Genomic DNA, 16464 nt, shown 5'->3' with positions numbered 1-16464 from the left:
ATCATGAATGTTTATGCCGGATATTGTAGAATTTTTCATGATATGATGATGTATAGCAGCAATTGCACAACGTACAGAACTTGCAGAATATTGGTTTCCATTTTTTTGCTTCATTTCTACTATATAGTTTGCTAACTGTTTGTATAGAAATTACGTGTTCAATTTTCTCTTCTGGAAATTTATCCTTTCTAAAAAAATTCTTCAAGATTAGAAATCCAGTTTTTTGTTGCATTTGATGTATTCTTTACTTTTCCAAATGATTTGAAGAACTCAATACTGCTATCGTACTCGTTTTCCCACAATAAAATATACGAAATAAAAAAAAATAAAGAGAATATAATTTTAAAGTATAACATGATAAATATTACATTAAAAAGATAATTTTTCATGTTACATTTGATGTTTGTGCACGTTTATTGTTTACTTTGAACTACTTATAGTTTCTAGTATATAAATCATGCTAAAAGTAAAAGAATTAAAGAGTTACGGTTTAGTATAAATAAAGTATAAAAAAAGTTTGATTTGATCAATATGATGGTCATGGTGGTCAGACTGGTCAGTATAATAATATTGTTATTGTACGGACGTGCTTAATAATTGTTATGATGTGGCGTTTCGCGCCACATAATACCATTATTATTTATTAAGTATGCCCGTACAATAACATACAAATATATCACCCTGGTCTAGGAATAAATTCACTTAAAAATTAAAATATTAAAATAATAAATATAAGAATCCGGGCTGGGTCCAGGCAAAGTTTCAAGTATGAGACATAATACAGTATATGGATAAAATTAACATTTAATAAAGAGACTTTTGCTTTGATTAATTAAACTTATTTATATTATTAATTATGTATTATATAGTTACATTTATATTATTATGGTAATGAAGTAAAGTATATATTTAATAAAATAATCTACTGTTTTTCTTTGCAACCATATTTAGTTAATATCACCAGAATTAAACAGATAAAATAATTTTATATATAATCACCTGAGTTATTCAATATTAAATTTCTTATCATCATAATTTAATTAGTGCTCTAATCTACATCCACTAACCCAATCAAAAAAATTTGATTTAGATTGGCATCTTAAACGAATCTTGTCTTCATTTGAAGCTTAAAGACTTTGTATCATTTGTATTTTCTTCCATTTTTTTGGCATAATACTATTTATACTTATAAGTTATAACTTCGATCCTAGATCAATAGTAATCTAGTAATAACAAATAATTTGGACGCGTAAGCGCGTTAAAATAATTTATTATAATAGTAAAAAATTAAGGTTTTAACTTACTTAATATTACTTTTAATGACTACTAATTATAACCTGGAAAATTTAAAATATAATAAAAGTTGAATATAAAATTTTTTTTTTTATATAATAGTCTGTCGAAAAATATCAACAATATATCATCTGATATATATCATGATTATTATTAGATACATTATGATACATATTTTTTCTTTTTTGCTTGGTTTATATCATTTAATAGTTTGTTCTAGATTAATATGAAAAAAAAGTGTAATCGATCCTAGATCAATAGTAATCTAGTAATAACAAATAAGTTGGACGCGTAAGCGCGTTAAAATAATTTATTATAATAGTAAAAAATTAAGGTTTTAACTTACTTAATATTACTTTTAATGACTAATTATAACCTGGAAATTTTACAATATTATAAAAGTTGAATATAAAATTTTTTTTTTTATATAATAGTCTGTCGAAAAATATCAACAATATATCATCTGATATATATCATGATTATTATTAGATACATTATGATACATATTTTTTCTTTTTTGCTTGGTTTATATCATTAGTTTGTTCTAGATTAATATGAAAAAAAAAGTGTAAAATTACAATTCTATTTATGCAATATGAGTCATACATATATCTAATAAAATTTATTCCATTTCATTATTACATGGATTGCATATATTGCATATACAGTTTATAATCTTCTGTAATAATGAATCTGGTTGACAAAAGCTGAGTATTTTGTAGTGCTTTTTTCGTGTTAATGTGTCAGTCTGAATCATATTATTTTTTTAATATTTAAGATCTCTAATTTCTCTCAAACTTTAAAAAATACTTTTTGCTTTTACTAATAAACAAATACTTTTTTATAAACAAATCAAATGAGTACAGAAACTCAAAAATATATTGGACATGAGACTCTTGTTTCCTATATAATTGAGACAAAATCAAATAATTGGACTTACTATGGATTTTTGAGTCATAACCGAGATATAATCATTACTTCACTAGCTCAACTAACTAGCTCTACATTTACATTAGCCAAATGGCAAAGCTTTGATGTTGCCTGGAAAAATCGTTTTTTGGATGAAGCAAATAAATTATTAGATTCAAATGCTTTTGCTGAATTAAAGAAAAAGGTGCGTTTGTTTTTATTTTGCAAAGTATGGGTAACTCCTAATACTCCCCGTGGTCACTTAGTGAGAATTACTGTCTTGACATCCTTGGTAACCAGCCCAAGACTCTCATTTCGGGCACCCATGCTTTGTCGTTGATAAAGTCTGCTAATTCTGGAGGAGGAATTGGCTATGTACCTTCTTTATTACTAAATGAAAATTTAATGCACTACTAATAATCTTGTATCTTCTTACAGTTAATTTCAGAACGATCACGTTATATAAAAAAGCTGCAAATTTTCTGGCAAGGAGTAATCAAAGAATATGATAAAGAGAATACCAAAGAATGTGATAAAGAGAATGATGTTACATCTCTTATAAAAAAGACAGTTGAGGCTCCTGCTAATCTTTCTAAAACTTCACAATCAGACACATCACTTTCAAAAAAAACAGTCACATCTCTTACAAAAAAGACAGTTGATCCTGCTAATCTTTCTAAAATTTCACAATCAGACACATCACTTTTAAAAAAAACAGTCAAAATACCTCCTAAAAATATTCATGAAACTTTACAACCAGATGTACAATCAGAAATATTACTTCCAAAAAAGACAATCAAAGTTTCTGAAACTTTACAACCAAACTTTGAACTTATTAACTTTTGTTATGATATACTTCATGAACTTGAAAACACATCTTATGCTAATCTATTTTATAAATGTATTAAAAATGATGTTAAAAATAATATTATAAACCATCCAATAGATCTATTTACTATAAATTTAAATTTAGAAAATAATCAATACACTAGTTTAGAAGATTTTGAGAAAGATGTTCGTTTAATATTTTGTAATTGTTATACATATAATGATGTTGGAAGTGAAATATATAGTTCAGGTAAAGCATTAGAATCTATTTTTAATAAAAAATGGAATGAAAAACTTATTCTTAAAGGTAAACAAATAAAAGAACTGAAAAGAACAAGAGATAATGATGCTGATGATACAGATGGATCCTGGAAGAAACAAAGACAAATTTTAGAACAAAATATGGATAATTTAATGTATAGACAGATTGTTAATGATGCACTTCTTGCTACTTCAGCATATGAAAGTCTTGTTATAGGTAATATTATCCTTTTATTGAAATTTTAAAGACCTTTCTATTAACAAGGTCAAAGATGTCTTTATCATCAGCGAATGAATCTATGCTTCAAGCAATTGTTGAAATTCTTCTGCCATTAAAATATCATATTCCAGAGCTTTCATTAGTAATGGATGGCAAGAAGCCAAAAGGATCAGGTCGATTTGGTTATTCAGATATTTTTATTTTAAAAGGAATAGGAGATAATTATATTAGCTTAGAATTAAAATATATTTCATTAGTTGGCTTAATAAGAAATCAGATGTTTGGTGCAAATGAATTAGAAAACTTAGATAAAATTCTTGAAAAGGAAGATGAAGAGATTTTATTAAAAAGATCATATACATATTGGTCCAAAGAATTTAAAAAAACAAACCAGACAACTATAGGTGAGGTATTAAAAAGTGGTATAAGTCAATTGGAATCATATATGAATACAATCTCAAAGGGAAAAGTTGCTAATTATTCCAGCTCAGGAGTACTTGATGAACGTGTTAAAACAATTAAATCAAATCCCAATAAATTGAAAGGTCATCTTAGTGATTGGTTTTCGTCGTATTTTATGGAAACCTGTTGAAGAAGTAATATCCAATTATACATACAATAAAATTTAAAGTAGTTTAATTAATTTAAATGATTTTTATACTCACAAAAAGGTATCATAGGTTGAAATAATCAGTTAACACCATTAAAATTACAGTTTTTTAGCAATTTTTCATCATCTTTATCAATTAATAATCATGAAATTAGACTAAGATTATGTTATTGTTTTGATAGTTTCACAAAAAATTATAAATTTATTTCATTTTAATATCAAGATTTGCCTTTACAAATAAAAATCTTTTAATTACTTATTTTTTATTGCCATACAAACTTATTACAATATTAATACATTAACAAGGTGAAAAAGGAAAGGACAAAACATTCAGAAGTAAGTGATGTAATCTCTATTGATCTGGTTAAAAAAAAAAAAATATCCAACAAATAATTTCACAAGCATTAAAATAATTGTCCGGAGCGAAGCGAAGGACTATATATGTCTACGCACTATGATGATCTATGGAAATAACATGTAAATTTTCAATCACGTGAGTTTCTGTCCAGGAATTCCAAGGCGTTATGCTGCTAATATCGCTACATCTTTATTTATTATACCTCGCTCCGGCGGACTTACAACGGTTCCCGTTTCCTAGTTTAAGACAAAGGTATTGTTATGGCTAATTAAGATTACAGCTCAGAGAAAATGAAATCTTTCGTAATAAAAATAACAAAATTACTTTATACGAATTAACCAATACCTCTCTATTTTCTATCGCAACAAGAGTCATATTCCGAATAACCATAGTCATAATCATTCATCAGAATCATAATAAAAATCGTCATAAAAATCGTGATCGTCGTCATAAGCATCAAAATTATCATGGCAATTGTTGTTGAAATAATTGACGTCATCAAAATTATTGTTTGGATTGTTAACCTCATTAATAATCCATACAAACGCGATTGTAAACCATTTTTTTTATTTTGCAATAAAAAAAAGCTTAAATAAAAAATATTTTTTCTTTTTTTTTTTTAAAAAAAAAGCGGTTACATACTGTAAGTGAAAAAAGGATTTTCATTCAATTTTGAATATAATATATTTTTACCATTGGTTTCATATGACAAAAAACAATGATTGGCAAAGGAGGATTATATAAGAATAATCTGCGCTAATATGTTACTAAAAAGGAAATCGGTTGTTAACTCCTCTTAACGAAGCGCAGGTCAAATTTTCATGGTAAAAATGTATGAGAATGATCCTTTTTATATGCGATAGGTTTAGTTTTTCTGCACACATATTATTTGAGTTCGTGCTTATTTAATTTGCATACATGATTAAACGATGAATTTACAATAAAACCATACAAGTGATAGCGTGGCGTAACTGGCATCTACTTTAGATACTATAGGACGGAGTTGAGTGAAAAATAATTAATAATATTATAAAAGCTTTTAATTTTACGAGCAAATGTATCATTACAATGTATAATGTATTTCACTCTATCCTTTATTTTATTTACGACATAGAAATCAGTATGTCATAATATAGAATTAAAATTTGATGTATGTTGAACATCGACTTACCACAGCGGGCTGAAAAAACTGGAAAAGAAAGTATTTTTCTTAAATTGATTTTTAAAGAAACGTTTCTAACGTTTTATTTCTTGTTTTTTGGGGGAAGATTGACTTTAAAGAAACGTTTCTGACATTTCTTTTCTTGTTCTTTCTAGGAACGCATGCTGAACTTTAAATGTGATGTAAAAGGAGAAGTGTGTGAGTTTTTTTTTTTATTAATTAATTTAAGAAATGTTTTTACGTTACATTTCTTGTTTTTTCTAGGGATGCAGTTTGAACATATTAGTTAGATAAATGGGTAAATGAGAAAGAGAGTGACAAGTTGTTTTTTCATCTCTTCTTTAATATCACGTGACTGTAACTTTGGGTGACGTGAAGTCGTGAAGTCGTGAAGTCGTGAAGTACCATAATTAAGTTCAATTCCAAATTTAATTACTCATACTACATTAACTATTTATATTATTGACTCGTGTTAACCGATTACACGTCAAATCGAATGATTTTTTTGTTTATCAAAACTTGATAATGAAATAAAATGCCAAGTAATATTAAGATTTAGAATCATTAATTTCCGAAGGTCATATCGAGTACTATGAATATTCCGACTTTAAGAATATACAACAAATAGGAAAAAGATTATTTGGGTACTTGGAAAAATACCACTCGCTATTTCGCATGAAATAGTAATATTAAAGAGGTATGAAACTTTATAATCATTTAAAAAAATGTGACACGATAAATTAATCCTCGTATATATATTATTTCACAGTTATCACTTCACCGAAAAGTTGATATTCGTGAAAATATTTTGCGGTTTTATGGAATTACAAATAAAGAAAATGACAGTAAATTTAGAAACATAATAAAACTTTTGCTCAAATTTTTTTAGATGTAATATCTGATTTTCACGCTGCTTTATTAGCAGATGCATTATTAAATAAATACTTTTTGTGAATTAAAAAAAGAAATTATTTAGATGATGATATCATAAAATTGGTTTAGGATGAGTAATTGATGAAAATGATTCTGAGGAAGAGCAAATTCAAACGATTGAATAAAACAAAATGTTTTGTACATATCAGTATTAGAAAGAGTGTGTTTTTCGCCAAAATGTCTTACTAAAGAACTTCGAGATAAAAATAACCTTTTTTAAAAAAAATAAATATTTGATAACCTGTGAATTTGATTTTATTAGTTATTATTTGGTGCAGACTTTCTCTTCTTACCAAATGGTTTTAGTGTCAAATATAAATAGCGTAAAACATTAAAAAATTTTAAAAATAAATATTTGATAATCTTTAAATTGATTTTATTGTTTATTATTTGATGAACTTTTTTTTTATCTTTCCCAAATAATTATATAAATAACTATCGGTTGGCGTAAATAAATAAAATTGTAAAGTATAAAATTAATAAGACACGTGAAATTATCAATTTACCATGAATAATAAAAAACCTCGCAATTTTATTTATAATAAAATGTTCGCATATTCGCATATAATTAATCAAGTTCCTTCATTAAATTATAAAGATTTATAAAAAAAATATTGATTTGAAAGAATTGTTTAAATAACCCATCACATATAATAAAAAGTAAAATTCAAAAAGTTTAAATTCATTTTTTTCAATTCTTTTTCCCAATTTGTAAGTACTTAAATTATATTGTGTTTCTTCGTTTCCATCTACTGCTGCTTTGTTATATTTTCTCTTAAATCTTTCAATATAAGCCTAAAATATTCCTCCTGAATTTTACAATGGAATAATAAAGAAAGAAAAAAAAAGCCTATTGAATTGAAGAAAAATAATGTAAAAAAAAGCAATAACCCTTAGTAATTTTACCGAGGTAGCCTTCCTGAATTTCACATAAGAACCGTTCTTAATTAAATAGAAAAAGAGAAAGAAAATTTAATTTATTGTAATAATTCCTAATAAAACATTACCATTAAAAATAACTAAACAGTCCCTTTACTGTATTTTATTCCTAAATAAGAAAAAAAAAAAGTACGATACTTTGCTGTAAAACCTTCTGAAAATACATCTACACGAAACTTCTAGATTTGAATAATAAAGCCATTATTCCTAGAAAAGAAAAGAACGTTATTTGTTTAGTATCATGCTAAAAAACCACCACTGTCACAAAACAGAATTTAACTAATTTCACAATAGAAGCTGTTGCGAAAAAAAAATGTTTTTCGCTTATTTATTGTGAAAAAATTTTTTTTTTTTTGATTTTATTATAAATAAACAAGAAATTTTTCATTTGTTTCAACTGTTGACTTATTTTTTTTTTACTTTATTCCTTGAAACTTGCTTCCATTGTTTTTGATTTCCTTATAAAATGTCAAAAGTTGATTCCCAATCAATTACTATCGTCCCATCACGTTATTACTATCTCAACTTTACCATTTAAAATACAGCGATGATTGTTTTGACAAATTTAATTTAGAAGCCTACTATGAGGACAGAAAATAAAAGTCATTTGATGAGCATATAAAGCAAAAAAAGAAGAATATTCAAGTGACAAAAGTGAATCTAAAATATTAGCAAAAATTTGGATTATTAAAAGAAATGTTGACAATATATCGATATTGTTCAAGAAAGAAACTTCATTAGACGTCTTGTTAGTATATGATTAAGAGTATAAAGTTTTAGTAAAAAAAAACAATAACAAAAGAGCAAAAAAAATAATGCACAATTTATGATGATACTATTGACACGGCTAACATAACCATAATAGAAATTTTTAAACATGTAAAACTACAAAACTTGGTTTAGGCATCCTGTGTATATTTAGTTAATTACGTAATTTTTGTTTCTTTCATAAAATATGTTAATATGATAATGGCAATTATTCTTTATTTCATATTTATTCATAGTATATAAACAATATTTAATACTCAAGAATTTTTAAAAAAAATAAAATAAAAATACCAACTTAGTTTACTCACTAGTTATGGGTTAATTCAGTAATGCAATGGAAGGTTGACTAGAACTTTTATTTTTTCTAAATTTGAATTAACATTTACGATTACGCTGTTGCTTTCATAATTAAACTAATATAAATTATAATAAAAAAATTTTAATAATGTTAGCATTTTTGATGACGTCTCGAAATCTAAAAAAAGGTAGATCAATGAATCGGAAAAAATACGGCCCGAATAAATGATCACCTGAATTGTGCAATGATCGGAGTAATCCCGCTTTTGATTTAAAATATCCTTTTTTAGTAACTCATTGTAAATATAAAAAAAAAATTTTTTCGTTCAAAAAAAAAGTTAATTTAATTTTATTTTATTTTATTTTATTTTTTGAATACTGTATATTACGAAAATAACCTAATGGAAACCGAATTTAGTAAATTAAATATCTCAGGTGGAGATTCCAATCACAAAAATTGTTCATATTGCAATAAACCTTTTACTGAAGAATTATGGTGTAAAGAATGTGACCCATTTAGAATAATGGAAGGATGGACCAGTGGAAATTCTGTTATTGATAAGTTTATAAAAGATACAATGTGCAAGCCAGCAGGATGGGACAAAAAATATAATTATAATTTTCTTGAATGGGTACCATTTGATAGATTTACAGATATAAAAGAAATTGGTGAAGGTGGATTTGCCAAAGTATATTCTGCAACTTGGATTGATGGTAAATCATATTATGAAGAACAAAGTGATGGAAGTTGGAAAAAAACAGAACCTATATCTAAGAAAATTGCCTTGAAAAGGCTGAATGGATCACAGAATATGTCAGATAAATATTTAAATGAAGTACGTTTTTATACTATTTTGTATCTTATTTAATTTATTTCATTTAGGTGTTTAATATTAAATCATTTTATTTTTTTATTTTAAATTTATTAAAAATAGCTTAAAATACATTGGGAAATTTCTAATAAACACGGATTAAAATTTTATGGATTAACTAAATGCCCAGAAACTAAAGAATATATGATGATCATAGAATTTGCTTATAATGGAAATTTGAGAAGTATTCTTTCAAATGACTTTAACAACATTATGTGGGTAGATAAAATTAGTCATTTATATTCTATACTCGTAGACCTAAGAGATTTACATGAATTAGGATATTGCCATAAAGATTTTCATAGTGGGAATATTTTACATGCTAGTCCTATTTGTATTTCAGACTTTGGATTATCAGGACCAGTAAATGAACAAAAATCAGATGGTAAAGTTTATGGAGTAATGCCATATATTGCACCAGAAGTCTTAAACGGAGAACCATATACATCATCATCCGATATTTATAGTGTAGGTGTAGTTATGGCTGAATTTTCATCAGGAAAACCACCTTTTTACAATAAAAAACATGATTTAAGCTTAGCATTAGCCATATGTAATGGACTCAGACCAGAATTTGGAAAAGGAACTCCTGAATTTTATAAGAAATTAGCTTATAAATGCATGAATGCTAATCCAAATGAAAGACCAACAGCTAACGAATTATACAATATATTTATCTTTTGGCGTGATTCTACTTGGGGTAGTTATGGTGAAGTAGAAAATTTTGGTTATAAAGGAAACGAAATTAAAGCAGCATTTGAAGAAGCTAATAAAGAAATACCAAACATCTCAACTTCGTATGAAAAGAATTCTGATGCTGTATTTACTAGTAGAGCGTTTACATTTAGTAATTTATTACCAAAGCCCGTTAATTCATCCATTATCACATCATATGTTAATAATGAAGGTACTATTTTCTACTTCTAAAATTTTTTTTTTACTTTAATAATTATTAACTTTTATTGTTTTAATAGTTTGTGACTCCCAATTAATCGACTTGGAAGTATCTAATTCAATACAATTAAGAGGTACTATATTAAACATAATTAATATTATACTATACATTTTAGATATTCTAATAATATTTATATTGCTGATATTTAGACATTGACGATGAAAGTAAGGTTGATGATTTAGTGAATTAAATATTATTTATTAGCTATATGATAGTATAATTGGTAGCTTAATTACTTTATAATGTACTAGCTGCTGTAACCTGTTGCGTTGCAACAGGATTAATTTATGGTAATATACAAACTTATACTACCCATGGCCTTTTTTCTTATTCTGCTACAGGTTTATCTTACTTTACATAATCTTTTTTGCACTGTTCAAGCAGTTGGCATATTCTTTCATATACTATTATACATTAGTATTGTGGAAGCATATCTGATTAATCAAATTTTTTATTTACATCATTAAAATTTACTACATACAACTTATTAAAGGATGGAGATAACCAAAAAAAAAATTGCAATAAAAAATGAACAATAAAAAAACAACGAAAAAAAATTAAAATAAATGATGATAAAAAAAATTCAGTATAAAAACTAATTAAAAAAAAAGTATTTTTTGGTTTTAAATTGAAAAAAAAATAATTTTTAAAAAAAAAAATTAAAATCAGAAAAATTTTCATTCTTTAAGAATTGGTAAAAAAGTATAAAAGAAAAAGGTAAACCGATCTGTTGAAATTATCTCAAAATCTCATAGATTCGTCATCAGAACGTACACAGTGATCCTGGCAGCCATCAAATCATTTTGACCAAAATATATCAGATGCCTACCGAAACCTAAATGGTGAAAGAATGAAAAATTCTTTCGGTTTAAATAAAAACCAAATCAAAAAAAGAAAAGTGATTAAAAAAAAATTTTCGGTTTGAAAAAAAAACCAAACCGAAAAGGGGAGGCGAAAAACTTTTTTTAACTAATCATTTAATGGACAGTTTATAAAAATTAAAATTTTTGGTTTCGAGTTTTGTAAAAAAATTAATTTTCGAAGTTTTGATGAAGAAATAATATAATTTTAGAAGACTAACACATGAATTTTCCCAAGGTAATACAAATAAATATGATAATTCAATACAACATTTTTATTTAGTGGAAGTTTTGTTACAAATGAAAAGTTGAGTTATTAACTGTGTTATTTCAGTTCTTTTATTATATTTAAGAATTAATCACGCAAATTTAATTAGGAATTTTATATAGTATATATATTTTAACTCTTACTTTATTAGATATTGATTTATCAATTTTTTTCTTATTTTAAAAATCAAAATCGGAAATATCATGATTTCACCCGAGTTAAGTAAATATTGTTTATTATTTCTGTTGATCAAAATTTATATTTTTTTTACTTTGCCAAATTGATAAGAAAAAGGATTTGAATTATATGATGAAATAAATTCAAAATAATCTTAATAATTTTGATAAAGTTGATTTCTAATTTGCACTATATAAATTGAGAGAATTGGACAAACAATTTAATTGAAGTGACTTAAAGATAAAGAGTGATACATTTGCATAACTTTTAATATATTGAATTATAGCAACTAGCCTAGCATCTATCCTAATTCCTAAATGAAAGCGATTAGAGAGTAAACAGAACGGTAAAATTTATGGAGATATTCAGAATTATTCTATTCTACTAGACAGTCTTTTTTTTTCGTATAATCGTATAGTATACCTTTATAAAAAAATTTGATTATGTAATAGTACGGAAATCAATATGATAATACATGAAAACCCCGGGTGTCCTATTAGTTTGATTGTCTGTCGAGGTCATGTGCACGTTCCGATGGCCTGCAGTAAAATGATTTTTTTTGATTTTTTTTCCCTTTGGTTTTTCCTTTGATTGTTAAACCTTTTCCTTTCACGGTTTTTTTAAACCGGATTTTTAATTTATTTCTTTTTCTTTTTTTTCCTTTTTCATTTGTTCTTTTCCCCTTTGGGTTTGGATTGACTCTGCAGTGTCATGATGATCGCCTTTTTTTCCATTTTTTATTTATAATAGTTTTTTTTTACCGAATTTTTTTTTTTACCTTTTAGGTTTGGATCAGATCGAAATAAATTTTTATTCGAAATAAATATAATTTGTAATATCTTTTTTTAAACCAAAAAAAAATTTTAATTTATTTTTAATTATTTTTTCGGTTCAAACCAACAAAATAAATCTTTGAATAACTCCAATAAAAAAAAGACTTTTTTTGCTAATATTTCTAATATATTTTTTATTGTTCATTTTTTGTCTCCATCCTCTAACATAAGTTGTAGTAAAATTTTAATTATATAAAATAAAATATTTAGAAAAGGGAATATTAAATTTTATAGAGCAGCATACTGCATTAGTGTAAATTAATCCAAGCTAGTATGAGCTGAAACCAATACGTCATTGTATCACCTGAGTCAGTCGGTACTTAATCATTTGGATAATCAGCCTAGAGAATAAAAATTATAATGTATACACAATAAGTTTAATTCCCAGAATTTACGTTATTATTTATGAGAAAGACTTATAACTTTTTTAAGTGAATACAAGTCAAATAAATGTAATATTTCAAAGAAACATCAAAGTTAATTGAAGATTAGTTACAAAATTAAGTTGAATTATTATGTCATTATGTTAAGATTAAATTACGATATTCTTATATTACATTTAAAGAAATTTCAAGCTAGGATTCTATTAAATGTTTAAATTATTACATGGGATTGTGAGGTCCCCTGTTATTTGACGTAATGTTTGATTTTTTTGATCATCATTACGTAACACAGTCGCACAGAACAATTTAATTTGTCCGGAATTTGGTTCCGGTATATATTTCTTTTATTTTACTTATTTATTTATTTGTTCACTTTTTTTTTTAAAAAAAAATAATTTTAACATTTTATAAAATTATATTTAAAATTGCCTTAAAAAAATTTCAATTATAAAAGATTTATTCTAAACCATTTTTCATTATTTTTGAATAAAAGGATGGCAAAACTCAATAAAGATATTCTTTTCTTAATATTTGAAGAATTACAAGTTGATTCAAAAACTCTCTTTTCTTGTCTAATGGTCAATAAAATTTGGTGTGAAACGGTAACTCCAATATTATGGAGAAATCCCTGGTGCTATGAGATAAATTATAGTAATAAAAATTATTTATTTATGATCATTGCTTCATATTTATCTGATGATACTAAAGAATTCCTAACAAGACAAGGAATACAATTACCATCAGTTTCATTTCAACCACTTTTGTTTGATTATTTATCATTCTGTAGAAGTATTAATGTAAAAACTTTGAATACTATAACTTCTATTGGATCCTCTTTAGCTTATAATCAATTTCTTTTACAACAAGAATTTTATTGTCTCTTTATGAAGAAATTTCCAGAGTTGAAGTGTTTAGATATGAATTTAATTAACCATCAAATATTTTATTTACCAGAAGCTAAAACTCGTCTTGAATCACTATGTGAACTAAAATGTGACACATCTATTGATCCTTCATACTTTTATGGATTAGCTCGTATTTGTCAATATATACAGAGACTCATTATTGCTGTTAATATAGTACCAAAATCAAACTCTGGAATTGCTAAATTGATTGAAGTTCAAAAGAATTTAAAATATTTTGAATGGACTGATGATTTTGATGGTGATTATTTTACAGATGATCCTTATAAAGAAATCTTTCTTGAATTAGAAAAAAAGGCAAGCTTTCTTAATCATCTTAAACTATTTTTCCTATATATTGATAGTTTTGATTATACAATAATGCAAAGTTTACTTCCAAAACTTCATAATATAAAAACTTTAAAAACTAATGAATTTTATTTTATTGGTTTTACTGCTGATGAAAGAAGTATGTTGAATACATTAGTCTATAATGATCTTGAAATCCTTAATATAGATTATATTACAATAGGTGAAACTTCAATTATAATTGAAAATAGTGGAGGACATCTTAAAGAAGTTTCATTAAAACCTTATGATTTTATATATTCTCAAGATAATTTTAGTGATGAATCTCTCATTTTTATCCGTAAAATTTATGAAAATTGTCCTTTGATTGAATATCTATCACTTGCACTTATGCCATCAAAAAATCATTTCATTGAATTTGAAAAATTATTACAAGTTTGTCAAAATTTGAAATCATTATTATTAATTACATCAAATTTTTATATGCAAAGAACTGACGAAGAAATTTTAGAAAATAGAAAAGAAATATTAAAAATATTAATTAAATCAGCACCAACTAATCTAAGAGAGATTAGATTTTTTAATGATTTTAATATTTCTTTGGAAGTCTTGGAAGAATTCTTTGAAAAATGGAGAGGTCGACCTGCACTTTCTATACTTACATCTAATTTTACTTATGAAGGAAAAGATTATAAAAATTTGATTGATAAATATAAAAATAATGGAGTAATTAAAAATTTTAAATATGTATCTTACGTGTATGTAGAAGATATGAACTATAAAATATAAAATCATCGTAATGCTTTTAGTTGATTCTTTTATATTAGAAATTAGTATGTAGAGTATTTAGTTCTTAATAATATAATAGACTAAGATATTTGTAATTTATTTAGCAGATCTTTTTTAATTACAGTTGTAGGAATCAATGATATTGAAGCATTGAATTATGTACTAGTACAACGTGAGTAATAAAAATTATGAATTCATTTACTGAAAAAAAAAGTATCTGTTAATTTGAAATTAAGAGGGAAGTTGGATTACATAGATGATAAATTTATAAAATTTTTTCCAGAAGATAGTTCTAAATAATTGGTTTCTTTCTATGAAGTTTTACTTAGAAACTAAATTTGATTTTTCAAATATTATCATGCCATAGGTGTCACATACATGTATGTGAATAAAATACGTAACTTGTTATTAAAAATAAATTTTAAGACTATAAAAATACTATTTAGTACAGTTCACTTTTTAAGGCTTATCATATACTTTTTCATATAATTATGTACTACAGCCCTACCACAATTAAGAAGTGTACTATATATATATGTTCCGGCCATGAAAATTACCACAAGCTTACAAAAAGTAGACACTATGTCCCTCACATAGTGCTATTACACTCAAAACAATTTCTACATCATCTAAACCAAGATAACCCGGATAATTCAACCCGAGTGAATTTTAAATCGGGTCAGTATTAACAATTTAATAACTCGTGACCATGACCCAACCTGTCAGATCAGGTAATTCATTTCCTTGACTCGGGTTTTGACTTGAATTAGACTCGGATCATTAAAATTACGCGTTAATGTTGACTACGTTTATATATCATCATTGATTACGATTATCCAAAACTTATTTTCTCAGCTATTTCACCAAGAAATATTTGATTACCGACCTTATAATGTCTATTGACCTAACTGAACTAACAACTGACTCCGCCATCTAATCGTCTTGGAAAAAGAAAAGCTTTACATACTAGTGATTTTTTTTACTAAAAAGCTCTTTGTGCAAAGAGATCTTCCACCAGACGTGTAGTCCAGTGTCTTAACTTTCGTAAGTAAAAAATTCCAAAAAAACTATAATACAATTATTGATTATATATTTCTTTTTAAAATTTTAGGAAGCCCAAATTCTGGTACCGCAAATTTGATGACTTCAGTACATCTAATTATTTTTATTACCATAATTTTTTAAGAGATATTTTTTTGTAAACAATATATATAAAATAAACTAGTATATCATTGCGGCGGATTTATGAAATTTGGCAAAAACCCTGCTGCGCCCTCGGGAATTAAAATTGACTTATAGAAACATTAAGCTTTTTTCCTAAAAAATGTCAAATATGACGCACCTTTAACACTGGAAAAATTGGTTAGGTAACGGAAAAATTGGTTAGACGCAAGATTTGGGGTACAAAAAAATTTTTTAGGGCTCATTTTTGGCTGTTCACTAATAAATTTGGGAAATTTGGTGACTAAAAGACACTCAAATATTTATTTAATTTGACATGACGGACAAATTTAGGGTATTTCATAAATCCGCCGTGA

At 25.6% G+C, this 16464-nt stretch overlaps 3 protein-coding genes across 3 annotated transcripts; all 3 read left to right on the top strand.

Annotated features, from left to right (window-relative positions):
- Nucleotides 1–2149: 2149 nt before the first annotated feature.
- Nucleotides 2150–4103, top strand: OCT59_012678 (uncharacterized protein; the record flags this gene model as incomplete). Its single annotated transcript, XM_025310977.2, has 3 exons — nt 2150–2407; nt 2641–3508; nt 3580–4103. 3 exons carry the CDS (start codon nt 2150–2152, stop codon nt 4101–4103), a joined length of 1650 nt encoding a protein of 549 aa, XP_025176328.2.
- A 4876-nt stretch (nt 4104–8979) lies between these two features.
- On the top strand, nt 8980–10980 carry OCT59_012677 (uncharacterized protein; the record flags this gene model as incomplete). The annotated part of the gene is made up of 4 exons (XM_066140273.1): nt 8980–9414; nt 9514–10357; nt 10425–10478; nt 10555–10980. The coding sequence occupies 4 exons, from the start codon at nt 8980–8982 to the stop codon at nt 10593–10595; spliced, it is 1374 nt and encodes a 457-aa protein (XP_066001163.1). The 3' UTR covers nt 10596–10980.
- A 2440-nt stretch (nt 10981–13420) lies between these two features.
- Nucleotides 13421–14926, top strand: OCT59_012676 (uncharacterized protein; the record flags this gene model as incomplete). Its single annotated transcript, XM_066140272.1, has 1 exon — nt 13421–14926. The coding sequence occupies one exon, from the start codon at nt 13421–13423 to the stop codon at nt 14924–14926; it is 1506 nt and encodes a 501-aa protein (XP_066001162.1).
- Nucleotides 14927–16464: the final 1538 nt, after the last annotated feature.

This window comes from Rhizophagus irregularis, chromosome 20 (assembly GCF_026210795.1).
Source record: "Rhizophagus irregularis chromosome 20, complete sequence".
Lineage (NCBI taxonomy): Eukaryota > Fungi > Glomeromycota > Glomeromycetes > Glomerales > Glomeraceae > Rhizophagus > Rhizophagus irregularis.
Note: the sequence above shows the minus strand (reverse complement) of the source record. Positions and strands in the feature narration are given on the sequence as shown.